Genomic DNA, 15,438 nt, shown 5'->3' with positions numbered 1-15,438 from the left:
CAAAATTGGAGGTGTAGTAGACAGCCAAGAAGGTTACCTCAGAGTACAATAGGACCTTGATAAGATGGGTCAATGGGCCAAGGAGTGGCAGATGAGGTTTAATCTAGATAAATATGAGGTTCTGCATTTTGGAAAGGCAAATCAGGGCAGGACTTATCCACTTAATGGCAAGGTCCTGGGGAGTGTTGCTGAAATAAGAGACCTTGGAGTGCAGATTCACAGTTCATTGAAAGTAGATTTGCAGATAGACAGGATAGTGAAGAAGGTGTTTGGTAGGCATACCTTTATTGGTCAGTGTATTGAGGTGAGGAATTGGGAGGTCATTTTGCAGCTATACAGGACATTGGATAGGCCACTTTTGGAATACTGCATTAAATTCTGGTCTCCCTGCTATAGGAAAGATGCTGTGAAATTTGAAAAGGTTCAGAAAAGCTTTACAAGGATGTTAGCAGGGTTGGAGAGTTTGAGTTATAGGGAGAGGCTTAATAGGCTGGCGCTGTTTTTCATGGAGCATTGGGGGCTGAGAGGTAACCATATAGAGGTTTATAAAATCATGAGGGGCATGGGCAGGGTAAATAGTCAAAGCCTTTTCTCCAGGTTGGTAGACTTGAAAACTAGAGGGTATCGGTTTAAGGTGAGAGGGGAAAGATTTAAAAGGGAGCTGAAGGGCAACATTTTCAGACAGAGGGTGGTACATGTATGGAATGAATTCCCGAAGAAATGGTGGAGGCTGATACAATTACATTTAAAAGGGACTTTGATGGGTGTATGAATAGGAAGGGTTTTAGAAGGATATGAGGCAAATGCTGGCAAATGGAATTATATTTATGTAGGAGTTGGACTGAAAGGTCTGTTTCTGTGCTGTATATCTCTATGACTCTGACTCTATGAAATTACTTTAGGATATTTGGTAGGCATGGACAAGTTGGAACAATGAGTCTGTTTCTGTGCTGTACATTTCTATGACTCTATGCCTCTGTTGGCATTTTAAATTCAGACAAATCATTTCACAAAGATATTTTTGAACATTATTTTAATACAAAATGTTCTCTTGGAGATCTAAACATGAAATGTCTGAAAATAGACTAAATTTATCATGTTTTCTATATTCAATCTTATTTTAAAAATCTGGCTCTTTCTTAGAGTAGTGAAAGATTTACAATGGTAGCTATGAACTATCTTTATTAAAAAATACATTTTTTTGACGATTTTCATCTTGCACTCATCAGGACAATTCATACCAAGATTAAAATAAAGGAAAAAAACATTTATACATCAGTAAAGCAAAATCCTACGGATATGGGCAAAGCTGAAATTAAAACAGAAAATGTTGGAGAAATTCAGCTCGATCTGTAGCTTCTCTGTTATTATCTTAATTGTAAATCCTAGTATGTTGCTGAATTCCCAAATTAGGTAACTGTTGTAATAGCAAGTTTTAGAAGATCTGTAGCTCAGGTTGAGGTCCAAGATGTAGGTTTGCTCGCTGAGCTGGAAGGATGCTGATAAGTCCTGCCTTCTATTTATATGTTTGGGTTTCTTTTGGTTGGTGATGTCATTTCCTGTGATGAAGTCACTTCCTGCTCTTTTTCTAAGGGGGTGGTAGATGGGGTCTAACTCGATGTGTTTGTTGATAGAGTTCCGGTTGGAATGCCATGTTTCTTAGAATTCTCGTGTGTTTCTTTGTTTGGCTAATCCTAGGATGGATGACAACAAGCAAAACTAATGTCATTTACAAAATACCATGCAAGGACTGTAACAAACATTACATTGGACAAACAGGCAGAAAACTAGTCACCAAGATACATGAACACCAACGAACCATAAAAAGACATGACCCTTTCTCACTAGTATCCTTACATACGGATGAAGAAGGATACCACTTCGAATGGGACAACACATCCATCTTAGGACAAGCCAAACAAAGACACGCACGAGAATTCTTAGAAGCATGACATTCCAACCAGAACTCTATCAGCAGACCCCATCTACCACCACCTGAGATAAAGAACAGGAAGTAACGTTGCCACAGGAAATGACATCACCAACCAAAAGAAACCCAAATCTATAAATAGAAAGCAGGACTTATCAGAAGTGCTTTGCCTGAGACCACTGAAGATGTTATCTGGTAGGGTGACAAAACGTCTGGAAATGAACCTTCCAGCTCAGCGAGCAAACCTACATCCAGGACTTTGTAATTCTATCTCAGACATACAGGTAGTGTCTTTTTTCAGGTTTGACACTACCAAAGAGATTGAAGTTCAACAATGACCAAATGTGGGAAATCACTGGCATAGTTTGCCTTGCAGGTAATATAAGAACAATTAAGTTACAGTATAAATGTTGCTTTCCCTTTACTTTGGTATTTTATTGAAATATCCTGATGAGTTTAAGATGAAGACTTTTAACAAAGTATGATAGATACTAAATGACTAAATATCATTTTATTTGTTGAAAGTAGTAAACTTGTAGTATCGGTTGAATGTTCATTGATCTACTCAATCATTTTTACACATCTAGAAGATCCTGAGTAATTTCTCAATTTTTTTTACCTATTTCAGGCAATTTCTAAAATGTCTTCAAAACCTTATCAACTTAAACAGAAAATCAAAAATATGTGAGATCTTTTGAGAGTTGGAAACAGTTCTAGTGATTAGTTACATTGAAGGGTATGTGACATTCAACAAGTATATGAAGCTAGGAAAGGGTGAAGGAGTGACTCTGTTATTTAAAGATAATATTAGCATCATAGAGAGCAAGTTATTGCTCATAGGCTTGAACCGCGTCGCAGGAGTTAAGGAAATGTGAATTCAGTAGAAATCTGGAAGAAAGATATAGTTTGACATTAACCGTGTAACGACTGTTGATTCTTGCAAAAGACCATTTGGTTCACTAATGCCCTTTAGGGAAGAAAATCTGTCATCCTTAACTGGTCTGACCAAATGTGTCTCCAGATCCATAGCAATGTCATAGAGTCAGAGGGCTGTACAGCATGGTCCAACTCGTCCATGCTGGCCCAGATATCCTAAATTAATCTAGTCCCATTTGCTGGCATTTCACCCATATCCTTCTAAACCCTTCCTCGGTTAACTCTTCACAGTCATTGGGCAATTATGGAGAGGGCAATAAATGTTGCCCCAGCTGACTATGCCTACACCTAGTGAACAAACAAAAAGTAGTCTCGTGGATCAGCTGCTCAATCAGATGTATCGGATCAGAACACATTTCATTGTACCTAAATTTGGAATTTAGGTCCATAACTCATGAAGGATCTTCATTTGGTTATTCAACTAATCTTACAGCGATTGGGATGCTTGCTGCTTATGGTTTATGGTTCAAACTGCAAGACAACATTAAGTGTGTGGAATGGGCTGCCAGAGGAAGTGTTGGAGGCTGATACAATTGCAACTTTTAAAAGGCATCGATGGATATATGAATAGGAAGGGTTTGGAGGGATATGGGCTGGGTCCTGGCAGGTGGAACTAGGTTGTGTTGGGATATCTAGTCAGCATGGACGAGTTGGACTGAAGGGTCTGTTTCCGTGCTGTACATCACTATGACTCTAAGTGGCCATTAAGCTAACCTCCTGCACTCCCTGGTTTACAGTTGTTTGCTGGTCATGTTTCAGATACAAGAAAGACAGATTGGAGTTGAATTTCTGCGCAGTTATTTCCAGCAGTCTTGTACAGGCATGTTATTACTGAATTTTTCAGAAGTACGTTTTGAGAAGGTGATGTTTTTGTACGTGAATAAGTGAGTTTCCGTAATTCACGGTGCTTTAGAAGTTAATTATTTCGGTATTTGGTGCCTATTTTCTGATTTACTGACTTTTACATGTTAATGCTAATGGGCAGCAACCAAATCTGTCTTCTGCATTGCTTAAAACAAACCTTTTGTATGTTGATCGCACTATTTGTATTATAGGTTCTCCGTTCAGACATGAAATTGAAAGGATTCTGATTTCTCTTCACAGAGGCTGCCAGCCCTGCTGAACTTTCCAAGCAATTTCTGCCTTTGTTTATGAAATTGAAAGGGTTCTCCTAAATAAAAGAGAACTAGAAATGTTTACTCACCAAATTAATCTTTGAACCTTACTCTTTTGCATATCAGCTAATGCACAACTTCGGACTATCCATCCTTCCTGTCACAAATATTTCCAAAGCCAGGAACCTCTTCTTCCATCTCAGGTGATCTCAGACCACTATCAAAAGAAGAGCAGGAGACACCTTCCAGAGTCCTGGATAAAGTGACAAACAAAACACCATCTGAACATTTCTCTTGTTGCCTGTGTGACATTTATTCAAATTCGCTGCACACATAACAACCTTGACTCAGTTTGAAAAGTTTATTGACTGTGAAGCACTTGAGATATCTTGAGACATCTTGAGAACTTGAAAGGTGGCATGAAAATACAAAATTATCTTTCTCTATTGTTTAACAGTCATGTGAATGTATCAAATAATATCTTTTCTGCTCTCTTTCAGTATTTGGAATTGAGATTCAATAGGGTGGTTCGTGTTGCTGCTACCATTATATACATCCTGCAAACTGTAAGAAATTACATTTGTTGAAATTCAGTATTTACATTTACACGTATAGTCTGTGTAAAACTGGAAAGATTTAATTTGTTCTTTTCATATTTAGATTCTTTATACGGGTGTTGTGGTGTATGCACCAGCTCTGGCACTGAATCAAGGTAAATACAATAAAATAATAATTGTTGGACATTAAAAGCTGTTTGCGCATAATGAAGGCTTACTGTGGTACCAGCTGAAGTATAGTGGCAGTGGTAAGTTCTGGTAATTCAACATTTAAAGCTTACCTTGTTTGCCGTGTGTGTGGATGCCCCTTGTATTGACACATTACTTCAAAGTACAATTGAACTCTATTCCACAACAAGGAAGTTGGGATTTCAGAGAGTACAGTTTCATTGTATCTAGACTATATTCAGAAGAAAACTTTTATTTTCTCTCCCTTCTAACCAGCAAAATGAAGATTGAAATGAATATTTAGCTCTTCTGGGAGCCGAGGTCCCCGCACTATAAGCAAATTTGTCGAGACTTGATCCATGTCAGAATTTTTTTTCACTGCAGTTCTTTTCATGTTCACTCATGTTTGAGAAGACACATCAGTAAGACTTCTTTTTCAATAATCTGGGGTGCAGTCACTGTATATTAGAGTGTTCTAGAACAACGCGAGGTAAGAAGTGTCTCGTTTATTGTTCTACTCTTCTTAAAATTAGTTATGATTTAGGTGCCTTGGTTTTAGAGTTATAGTGTCATACAACAACAGGCCCTTTGCCCCCCGCCATGTCTATACCATCCAACAAACACTAAACAACACTAATCACATTTACCTGCACTTGGTCAATAGCCTATTGTGCCTTGGCATTTTAAAATCTCATCCAGATGTTTCTTCAATGTCATCACCAGCCTCTCAGTCAGCTCATTCCATATATACAACTCCCTGGGAGAATTTCCTTTTTCTCAGATCTCCTCTAAATCAATCAGCCCTCACTTTCAACTCATGCCCTGTGGTTTTAAACACATCTGCCTTTGGGAAAAGATTCTCGCAATCGGCTCTGTCAATGCTTCTTTTATATTTTATATAGATATCCCACCTCAACCTGCTCTGCTCCAAGGGAAATAAACCCAACCCAACCACTCTCTCCTTGTAACTGAGACTTGTCAGTCCAGACAACATCCTCGTGGATATCCTTAGTGCCCTCTCCAATGCAATCACATCCTTCTGATAGAATGATGACCAGATCTGCACACCTTATTCCAAAGAATGTCTAATAAAGTTGTATCAAGACTTTCTTGCCCCTTACTTTACACCTTGACTAAGGAAGCATGCACCCTGTATGACTTCTTCACCCACCCCACCCCCAATCCCACCCCCTGTCTACCCATAATGATACCTTCAAGAATCTAAGGACCTTATACACCAAGGTTCCTTCATTCTTCAGTGCTACCATTCATTGTGTGTATCCTTCCCTTATTAGACTTTCCAACTGCATATCTTGCACTTCTCAGGGTTAAATTCCATCTACCATTACTCTGCCCAATTTACCAGCTGATCAGTTTCAGAATGTAGCCTGAGACCAGCCTCCTTGCCATTTTTGTGTCATCTGAAAACTTACTAATTACACCTTTGATAATCACATCCAAGTCCACACTGCATTACCCTAATCAATATATTCAGTCACCTTTTCAACAAACATGACTAAATTTACTAGACAGGACCTCCTTCTAAGAAATTCCTACCTTTGCTAGTGTTGATTAATTCCTTCCCTCAGAACTTTTTTTCTAATAGTTTCTCTCACACTGATATCAGTCTATCCCTGCTGCCCTTCATGAACAAAGGAACCACATTAGCTTACTCCCAGTCATCTCACACTTCACCTGTGCTTCAAATATACATTTTCAAGTATTAAATAACTCTGCTAGGGCCCCAGCAATTTCTCCCTTGTTTCCCACAATCGCCTGGGATACATCTCATCAGGCCCTGGGGAATTATGCACCTTTGTGCCCATCTAATACCTCTCCTTTATTATCTTAACATGTTCTAGAACCTTATCAGCCCAATTGAAATCCCCAGCTATAAAGTCTTTCTCCTGTGTGAGTACAGATGAGAAGCATTCATTTAAGACTGTACCCATGTTCACTGGCTCCATGTACAGATTGCCCGTTTGGTCTCTAATAGGTCTCACACTTTCCCTGTTAATCTTTTTACTCTTCATAAACTTGACAAAGACTCTCATTTTTCAAATATAGATTTACCTGCATGTCATTACTCGCAGTCTAAGTTTGCCAGATTCTGTTCAATGATACGAATTTAGCCTGTCCCCCAATTTAGACATTTTACTTCTGCAGTCGAGATTATGTTGCTGGAAAAGCACAGCAGGTCAGGCAGCATCCAAGGGTCAGGAGAATCCGGCATAATCTGGATTAGAGTAGTGCTGGAAAAGCACAACAGTTCAGGCAGCATCCGAGGAGCAGGAAAATCGACGTTTCGGGCAAAAGCCCTTCATCAGGAATGAGGCTTGTGGGTCAGCCCTGCATTCCTGCTGAAGGGCTTTTGCTCGAAACTCGATTTTCCTGCTCTTCGGATGCTGCCTGAACTGTTGTGCTTTTCCAGCACCACTCTAATCCAGAATCTGGTTTCCAGCATCTGCAGTTTTGTTTTTACCTAGAATCAGACATAAGCCCTTCATCAAGAATGAGACTTGTGGGTCAGGGAGGCTGAGAGATAGATGGGAGGCAGGTGAGGCTGGGGGTAAGATAGCTGGGAATGTGATAGGTACTTGAAGGTGGGAGGGTGAAAGTGATAGTTCGGAGAGGAGGGTGGAGTGAATGGGCTGGAAAGAAGATAGGCAGGTCAAGTGGGTGGTGCTGAGTTGGAGGCTTGGGACTGGAATAAGGTGGCGGGAGGGGAAATGAGGAAACTGGTGAAATCCACATTGATCTTGTGTGATTGCAAGGTCCCAAGGCAGAAGATGGGGCATTCTTCCTCCAGGCATTGGGTGGTTAGGGTTTGATGATGGACTTGACCTCTGTGCTATCTTTATCCCTTTCCATAATGACTTTGAGTCTTACAGAGTTAAGGTCACCATCCCCAAAATGTTCACCCATGAAACTTCAACCACTTGACCAGCTTCATTTCCTAGGATTAGGTCTAGTACTGCCCCATCTCCAGTAGGATTATCTTTGTACCTGTACAAATTAATCTTCTGGATGCAATTGAAACAGGTATCTGAATAGGAAAGGTTGAGAGGGATATGAGCCAAATGCAGGGCAAATGTTTGGAAAACTTGGTTGGCATGGACGGGTTGGACTGAAGGGTCTGTTTCTGTGCTGTATGACTCTATGACTCCATTACTTTAAAAATTCCATCACATTTGATCTTTTCACACTAAGGCGATCCGAATTAATGTTAGCAAAGTTGAAATTGCCTCCAACTGAAATCCTATATCTCTCACACGTTATTGTGTACTTCTTGTGTATCTGCTCCTCTGTCTCCCTTTAACTGATGGGAAGCCTGTAGTTTAATCCCAGCAAAGTAATCATCCCTTTTTTATTCCTAAACTCTAACTAGATGGCCTTATTTGAAGACCTTTCTAGGACATAGTTCTTCATTACTGCAGTGATGGTTTCCTTTATCAAGAATGCAATGCTTCACCTCTCTTACTGACCCTCGTAGAACATAGAACAATACAGCGCAGAACAGGCCCTTCGGCCCTCAATGTTCCACCGACCTGTGAACTATTCTGAGCTCACTCTCCTACATTATCCTATCATCATCCATGTGCTTATCCAAGGATTGTTTATATCTCCCTAAATCTCAACACAACTAAAACTTTTATACTCTGGAATGTCGAGCTGCCAGTCTTGTCTTTCCTTCAACTGTGCCTCAGTGCTTACAACAATATTATATTCCCATGTGCTGGTCAGTGCTCTCAATTCATCTGCTTTACCAGTCAATCTCCTTAGCTTTCTAGACCTCTTATTTGTCTTGTCCTGTTGTTTCTTCTCCTCCTACTGGACTGTCCTAGCATTCCTTTTATATCTGATTGGATCTTTCTCCCGATTTTATCCCACTCTGTACCCCATTTCACTGTCAAATTTGTTTAAAAGTTGTTTAGAACAAAGCATTGGTTATTTCAATTCCAATTATTTTGAAAACAATTATATTTACCCATCGTATTTAATTAATATTATTTGCATTTTTAAGTATATGCATTCTTCTTCCTTAGTGACTGGTTTTAATCTATGGGGCTCAGTGTTTGCAACAGGAATTGTTTGCACCTTCTACTGCACCCTGGTACGTATAAGTGTTTGTGTGCAAAGATTATTTAGATTAAATATCAGTGAATGAGGCACTTCTGCAACAATTTCACAGTTGAACATACGTTAAAACGAACAGTTTTTTTCAATCAATGTTTTAATCTTGACTGAAACAATTTTTAGCTAACGTAATGTAAAGTCTTTTTTTTAAATATTAAGTAATATTCCCGAAAATCCCTGCAGTGTGATAACAGGCCATTGGGCCCAACAAGTCCACACTGATCCTCCAAAGAGTAACCCACCCACTATGGGCAATTCACCGAAACTGCACATCTTTGGACTGGGGGAGGAAACCCACACAGACACATGGAGATCGTGCAAACTCCACACAGACAGTCGCCCGAGGCTGGGATCGAACCCAGGTCCCTGGTCCTGAAGAAGGTTTACACCTGAAATGTCAACTTCTGCACTTCCTGATGCTGCCTGGTTTGCTGTGTTCTTCCAGCCTCCTGCCTGCCTACTTTGGATTCCAGCATCTGCTGTTTTTTTAGTCCCTGTCGCTGTGAGGTAGCAGTGCCAGCCGCTGAGCCAATGTGCCGCCCATATAAACATCTGACACGAGATAAAATACATGCGCTAACCCTGATTCACACTGTATCTGGAAGGTGGAATTGAGCCACTCTGTCACTAGACAGCTACAGGTTTAAAGGCAGCACCCTAGACCACAAGGAATCATCCAGGCCCTTGAGGCTGTAGTGATTATGGAGTTTCCTCAAAAGGCCATGAACTGCTGGGGGCCCTTCAAAGCCATGGGCATGAAACATAAATGTCAAGGGTCCACACATGCAAATGAATAGGTTAGGCACAGCAACAACAGTTAATGCAAATGTTGGTCTTAATGGCTGTTTATCTCCAAAAGTTTCATTTCATTGATTGTGTTTATTCTATCAGCATGATAGCAAACTGAAACAGGATGAATGCTATCCTGGAAAAATCAGATGCACAGGCAGTTAAAAGCATTCCCAGTTTAAACTGCTCATGGAGACTTATTAATTTTACAATGTCGTTGATCAGTTAATAACAGGAAACCAGCAGGACGATAGGAAGTTTCTTTTGTGGGTCTAGGAGGAAGAGGAATTTCTACTCTAGGGCTCACAGATGATGCTATGGCCACCTTCGCCCTCCCTCCCCTACCCATTACCCCATCCCTCCTGCCCCATCCTTCATTGCCCCTTAGTCAACCTAATCTCCCCTCCCTTCCCATCCTCACACCCCCATTCCCTTTCGTACCAGGTATCTCCTTCTGACCTCTTTCCCTCTTTCCTTCCTGTTCCCCCATCCACAATGCCTCACTCCCTTCTCCCTCTTTTGTCTTTCCTTCCCCTCTTCCACACCCCCACTATGTACCCCTTCCATCCCACCATGTCCCTCCCACAACACTCCTCACCCTATGCCCCCACCCCACATCCCCTGCCCCAGGTCTCCCCTTCCCACCACCCTTATCCATAAATCCACCCTTCGCCCCTCTCACCCCACATCCTCTTTTCCCACCCGTCTCATCCCATTTCCCCATCATCACCTTTTTGTGAAACTGTCCCTTTCGTTACTCCTTTCCCCCCTTCCTTGGATCTGGCAGTGATCAACCAATCTTCCCTGGGTGGTAGCTGCTCTCCATCTTTCTCTCAGCCATTTCAGGTGGGCAATGAACTGTCAATAATTAATTGAAGCCCCTGGGGCTAAACCTAGGGAATGATATATGGCCTTTCTGCTGCAAAACTGGAGTGGCTCATTGATTAGCACTGCTGCCTCATAGCACCAGGGACCCAGTTTCGATTCCATCCTTGGGCAACTATCTGTGTGGAGTTTGCACATTGTCCCTGTATCTGTAAGGGTTTCCTCCCAAAGTCCAAAGATGTGCAGGTTAGGGTGGATTGCCCATGCTAAGCTGCCCATAGTGTTCAGGGATGTGTAGGTTAAATGGATTAGCCATGGAGAATGCAAGGGTACAGGGGTAGTGTTGAGCACTCTTCGGAGGGTCAGTGTGGACTTGATGGGCTAAATAGTTCGCTCCCCACACTGTTGGGGTTCTATGTCAATCAGACAATCAACACAATATCCTCAATTTCTTGCTGGTGGGTTAGGTCAAAACCGACTTCCAAAAATGAGGGAGTTTTTGTTTGGGCAAACAATGAAAATATTTATAAAATTCTGGAAGAGGAATCTTATCAACTTTGAATCAACCAGTTGCTGAACCAATTGGAGGCAGGTCAAAGGATGGATGATTAACCCTCATAAAGGAGGTGGTTTGTTCATTTAGCTATTTTGATGAGGCTTATTGTCTTCTTTTTAACAATGGGCGCATACTGAGAGCCCCTCGGTATGATGGTGAGGCTTGCTCCCTACAAGACATTGCATTGGAAGCTGTTGCACTATAGCTGCTACAAGGTTCTCATCCTCCAGCTATATCTCTGGCCCTTTACCACCAGTGACAGGTGTATGGACAGATTGACAAATCAAATTGCTTGGTCCCATTACACCATACCTCTGATAGCCATCGAACCTTTAGGTGGACTTTGAACTTGGAATTTCTGACCCTGATGGTCACTACCATCACAAAACAAAAGGAAACAAAGAACTGCAGAAACCAAAACAGAAATTTCTGGAAAACCTCAGCCGGGCTGGCAGCATCTGTGGACAGAAATCAGAGTCAACCCTCCAGCTCGAGTGATCCTTTTTCAGGACTGAGGATGCTGAAAATCCAAAACAACACTGAAATTGCTGGAAAAGCTCAGCAGGTCTGGAAGCAGCTGTGGAGAGAAAGCAAAGTTAACATTAGCTAACAGAGTTAATGAGTCTGTTCTGCAGAGGTCTCACTGGATCCAAAAGCATTTACTCTGTTTCCTCTCTACAGATACCTCCAGACCATCACAAAATCTCGAGTTTAATAGTATTTTTTAAGCACAGTCTATTTTTAAGCATTCAATCAAATAGGAGACATGATTTGGAGATGCCGGTGTTGGACTGGGGTGTATAAAGTTAAAAATCACACAACACCAGGTTATAGTCCAACAGGTTTAATTGGAAGCACACTAGCTTTCGGAGCAACTATCACCTGATGAAGGAGCGTCGCTCCAAAAGCTAGTGTGCTTCCAATTAAACCTGTTGGACTATAACCTGGTGTTGTGTGATTTTTAACTTTATCAAATAGGAAACTGACAGGTAAGAATGCTTGAATTTGTAAGGTTTTTTTTTATTCATTCAGGGGATGAGGGTGTCACTGGCTGGGTCAGCATTTATTGCCTGTCCCCTAATTGCCCAGAGGGCAGTTAAGAGTCAACCATATTGCTGAGGGCCTACAGTCACATGTAAGCCAGACCAAGTAAGGATAGTAGTTTTTCTGACAATCGACAATGGATTCATGGTCATCGTTAGACTCTTAGTTTCAGGTTTTTTTTTGTTGAATGCAAATTCTACCATCTGCAGTAGCAGGATTAGAACCTGGGTCCCCAGAACATTACTGAGGTCTTTGGATTAACAGTCCAGCGATAATACCACCAGGCCATTGCCTCCCCCACTTGTAAGTGGGGGTAACAGAGAGTGTTACAGCTAGCTCCAGCAAGTTACCCAGTAAGTTCATTATCCGTGACCAGTCCATTTCTCCACAGTTGAGATTTGTCACGTCCTGATAAGCAGTTGCCCCGCTGTGCTCCCCACAATGATTGGGCCATCTGTCCTGCGCATTAAACTGACTTGCTGTCTGCTCAATTTAGCTTTTGCCTCAAATTAGTTTCCCCAGCCACCTCTCACTGTCTGAGATGATATACAAATGATGTTGCTTGACAAACAAAGACTGTTCTTGAGGATGAACTGTTAATCTTGATGTTAATGCCTCTTTTCACTTTCAGGGTGGCTTGAAGGCAGTGGTGTGGACAGATGTCTTCCAGATGGTTGTGATGGTGTTGGGATTTTTAACAGTTCTTATCCAAGGAACCATCAAGTTAGGAGGAAGCAGCAACATGTGGAAGATAGCCAGGGATGGCCAAAGGCTCAGTGTTTTTGAGTGAGTTCTACTTATAAGATATACTGTGAGAGTTCTATGGAGAAGAGTTTATATTTTTCATTAAAATAGGAATGTGTTGCAATTTAGACATTCCTGTTAATGTTGAGAAATAAATTTTGGATTTTAATTCCACTGACAAGTGATTGATTTGCACTGGCAGGCAATGGCATAGTGATATTATTGCTGGACTGTTAATCCTACGCACAGGCAATGTTTTGGGTACCTGGGTTTGATTCCCAACATAGCCAGTCGGTGGAATTTGAATTCAGTTTAAAGAAGATCTGGAAATAAAAGTTTATTGATGACCATGAAACAATTTCTGATTGTCAAGGGAGAAACTCATATGGTTGATTAATGTCCTTTAGGGAAGGAAACTGCCATCCTTACCTGGTATGGCCTACATGTGACTCCAGACCCATGGCCAATGTGGTTGACTCTTAACTTCTGGGATGTCAATTAATGTTGGCCTAGCCAGTGTGTTCTTGAGTGTAACCACCATTGGGTTTGAAGATAATCTCTGACTTCATGTTTTATCACGGCTGGTGATTCTGTCAATAACACCCTGATATTGCAGAGTCAGGGGAGATAGATTTAATGGTAGGGCCACAGGTGCTGACTGAGTCTCTGGGACTGGGTACCTTTTCCATTTGGAAGTTCAGTTGATTACCCACTGAAACTACCCAGTTCAAAAGTAATTAGGTATGGGCTACAAATTACCAGCGATGTCCACACCCCTACATCATCAGTGGGTGAAGAACTGCAGGCATGTGCAACTCACAACCAGCAACCAAGCACCAGTTCATAAACAAATCAGCTCATCCTTGTTTTGATAAACAAACCAACCTGTTACTTTCATCATCAAACCAACTTGTATCACTTATAAAGAGACAATGTTATGTTCTGCACCAGCTGTAGTTGCTATTTATTTATAACCAGGACTTTCATCCAGAATTAAAAACATTTAAATGCTCAGAATGATCAAAGACACCAGTTTCAATAGTGATTAACCATCTCCTGCCTTGGAGAAGATATATTTTGTTACAATCAAGGTTTGGGGGTCCATTCAGATGAAAGCCTTACCAGGGAAGGTTGGAATCGGCAATTATTGTGGCACGAAGTGGTCTGTCATTTAGATGTTTGCCCCTTGTGTGTTTGCTGCTGTCGAGACAGAGGCATCCTCTCCTCTGCTGCAAACACCTCTGCTCATCCTTCATTGGAAGAGATCAAGCGAGGACTTTCACTTGGAAGCTTCAGCCAAAAGGCAGAAGGAAAGCCCCACTAGCCTTAGGGTTCGATAATGCCTTTCTCCACAGGTGCCCGTCTGCGCTGAATGGACAAGATAGGGGGCTCTCTTTCCCAGGGCTGGAAGGAGGAGAGAGACTCACCTGGGCAGAGACTGCAAAGGAGACCAGTAGGTCTGTGGTCACCGCTGGAATATGGAACCAGTGTTGCAAGTGCATCAATCGCCTTGTACAGGAAAAAGCTCCATCCCTCCTTTTCCACTTCAGGCTTGGATATGGCAACATGAGAGGGCATGTTTGAATCATAGAATCCCTACAATGTGGTGACAGGTCACTTGGCCCAACAAGTCCATACTGACCCTCTGAACAGTAACTCAACTGGTCCCATTCCCCTACCCTATTGATCTACCTTTACTCCTGACTAATGCACTTAACCTACACACCCCTGAACACCATTTAGCACTGCCAATCCACCTAACCTGCACATATTTGGACTATGGGAGGAAACCGCACCACCCGGAGGAAACCCATGCAGACACAAGGAGAATGTGCAAACACCACACAGACAGTCACCCACGGCTGGGATCGAACCTGGGGCCCTGGCATCATGAGACAGCAGTGCTAACCACTGAGTCACCGTTTGAGGGAGAGGGAGTTCACTGTGGAAATTTTCAGACATGAAGAATGACCAAAAGGATTGGGACCATTCTCCTAGGAGGGAAGAAGATTGAAAGGAGATTTGATAGAAGTTTTCAAAATCATGAGCAGGTTGGATAGAACAGATAGGGAGAAGGTGTATCCTCTTGTGAAAGAAGAAAAGAAAAAGAAGTCAGAGATTGAAAGTGATGTGCAATCAAAGCAAGGATGAAGTGATACAAGACTTTTTCACCCAGCGTCTCGTTTGGGTCTGGAATGCACTGCCTGAAAATCTGGTGGAGGCAGGTTCAATTGAGGCATCCACGACTGCATTGGATGTTTACCTGGCTAGAAATAGAGCCCAGGGACATGAAGAGAAAATGAGGTCTGCAGATGCTGGAGATCAGAGATGGAAATGTGTTGCTGGAGAAGCGCAGCAGGTCAGGCAGCATCTAGGGAACAGGAGAATCGACGTTTCGGGCATAAGCCCTTCTTCAGGAATAAGGAAGGTTTGTCCAGCAGGCTAAGATAAAAGATAGGGAGGAGGGACTTGGAGGAGGGGCGTCGGAAATGTGATAGGTGGAAAAAGGTCAAGGTGAGGGTGATAGGACAGATTGGGGTGGGGGAGGAGAGGTCGGGAAGAAGATTGCAGGTTAGGGAGGCGGTGCTGAATTTGATGGATTTGACTGAGACAGGCTGGGGGGAGGGGAAATGAGGA

General features: G+C 42.1%; 1 protein-coding gene across 2 annotated transcripts in view; it reads left to right on the top strand.

Moving 5' to 3' along the window:
• Positions 1-15,438, top strand: part of slc5a12 (solute carrier family 5 member 12) — a 66,336-nt gene that overhangs the window by 1,354 nt on the left and 49,544 nt on the right. For both annotated transcript variants that reach the window (XM_043705425.2, XM_043705426.2), the window contains exons 2-5: positions 4,482-4,547; positions 4,642-4,693; positions 8,753-8,820; positions 12,689-12,843. In XM_043705425.2, the coding sequence (XP_043561360.2) occupies positions 4,482-4,547; positions 4,642-4,693; positions 8,753-8,820; positions 12,689-12,843 (341 nt within the window). The remainder of the gene's footprint in view (positions 1-4,481; positions 4,548-4,641; positions 4,694-8,752; positions 8,821-12,688; positions 12,844-15,438) is intronic.

Source organism: Chiloscyllium plagiosum, unplaced genomic scaffold, assembly GCF_037043375.1.
Source record: "Chiloscyllium plagiosum isolate Xiang-an unplaced genomic scaffold, Cpla_swu_hap1 HiC_scaffold_18, whole genome shotgun sequence".
Lineage (NCBI taxonomy): Eukaryota > Metazoa > Chordata > Chondrichthyes > Orectolobiformes > Hemiscylliidae > Chiloscyllium > Chiloscyllium plagiosum.
The sequence above is the reverse complement of the archived record's forward strand: the minus strand, read 5'-3'. Positions and strand labels throughout refer to the sequence as shown.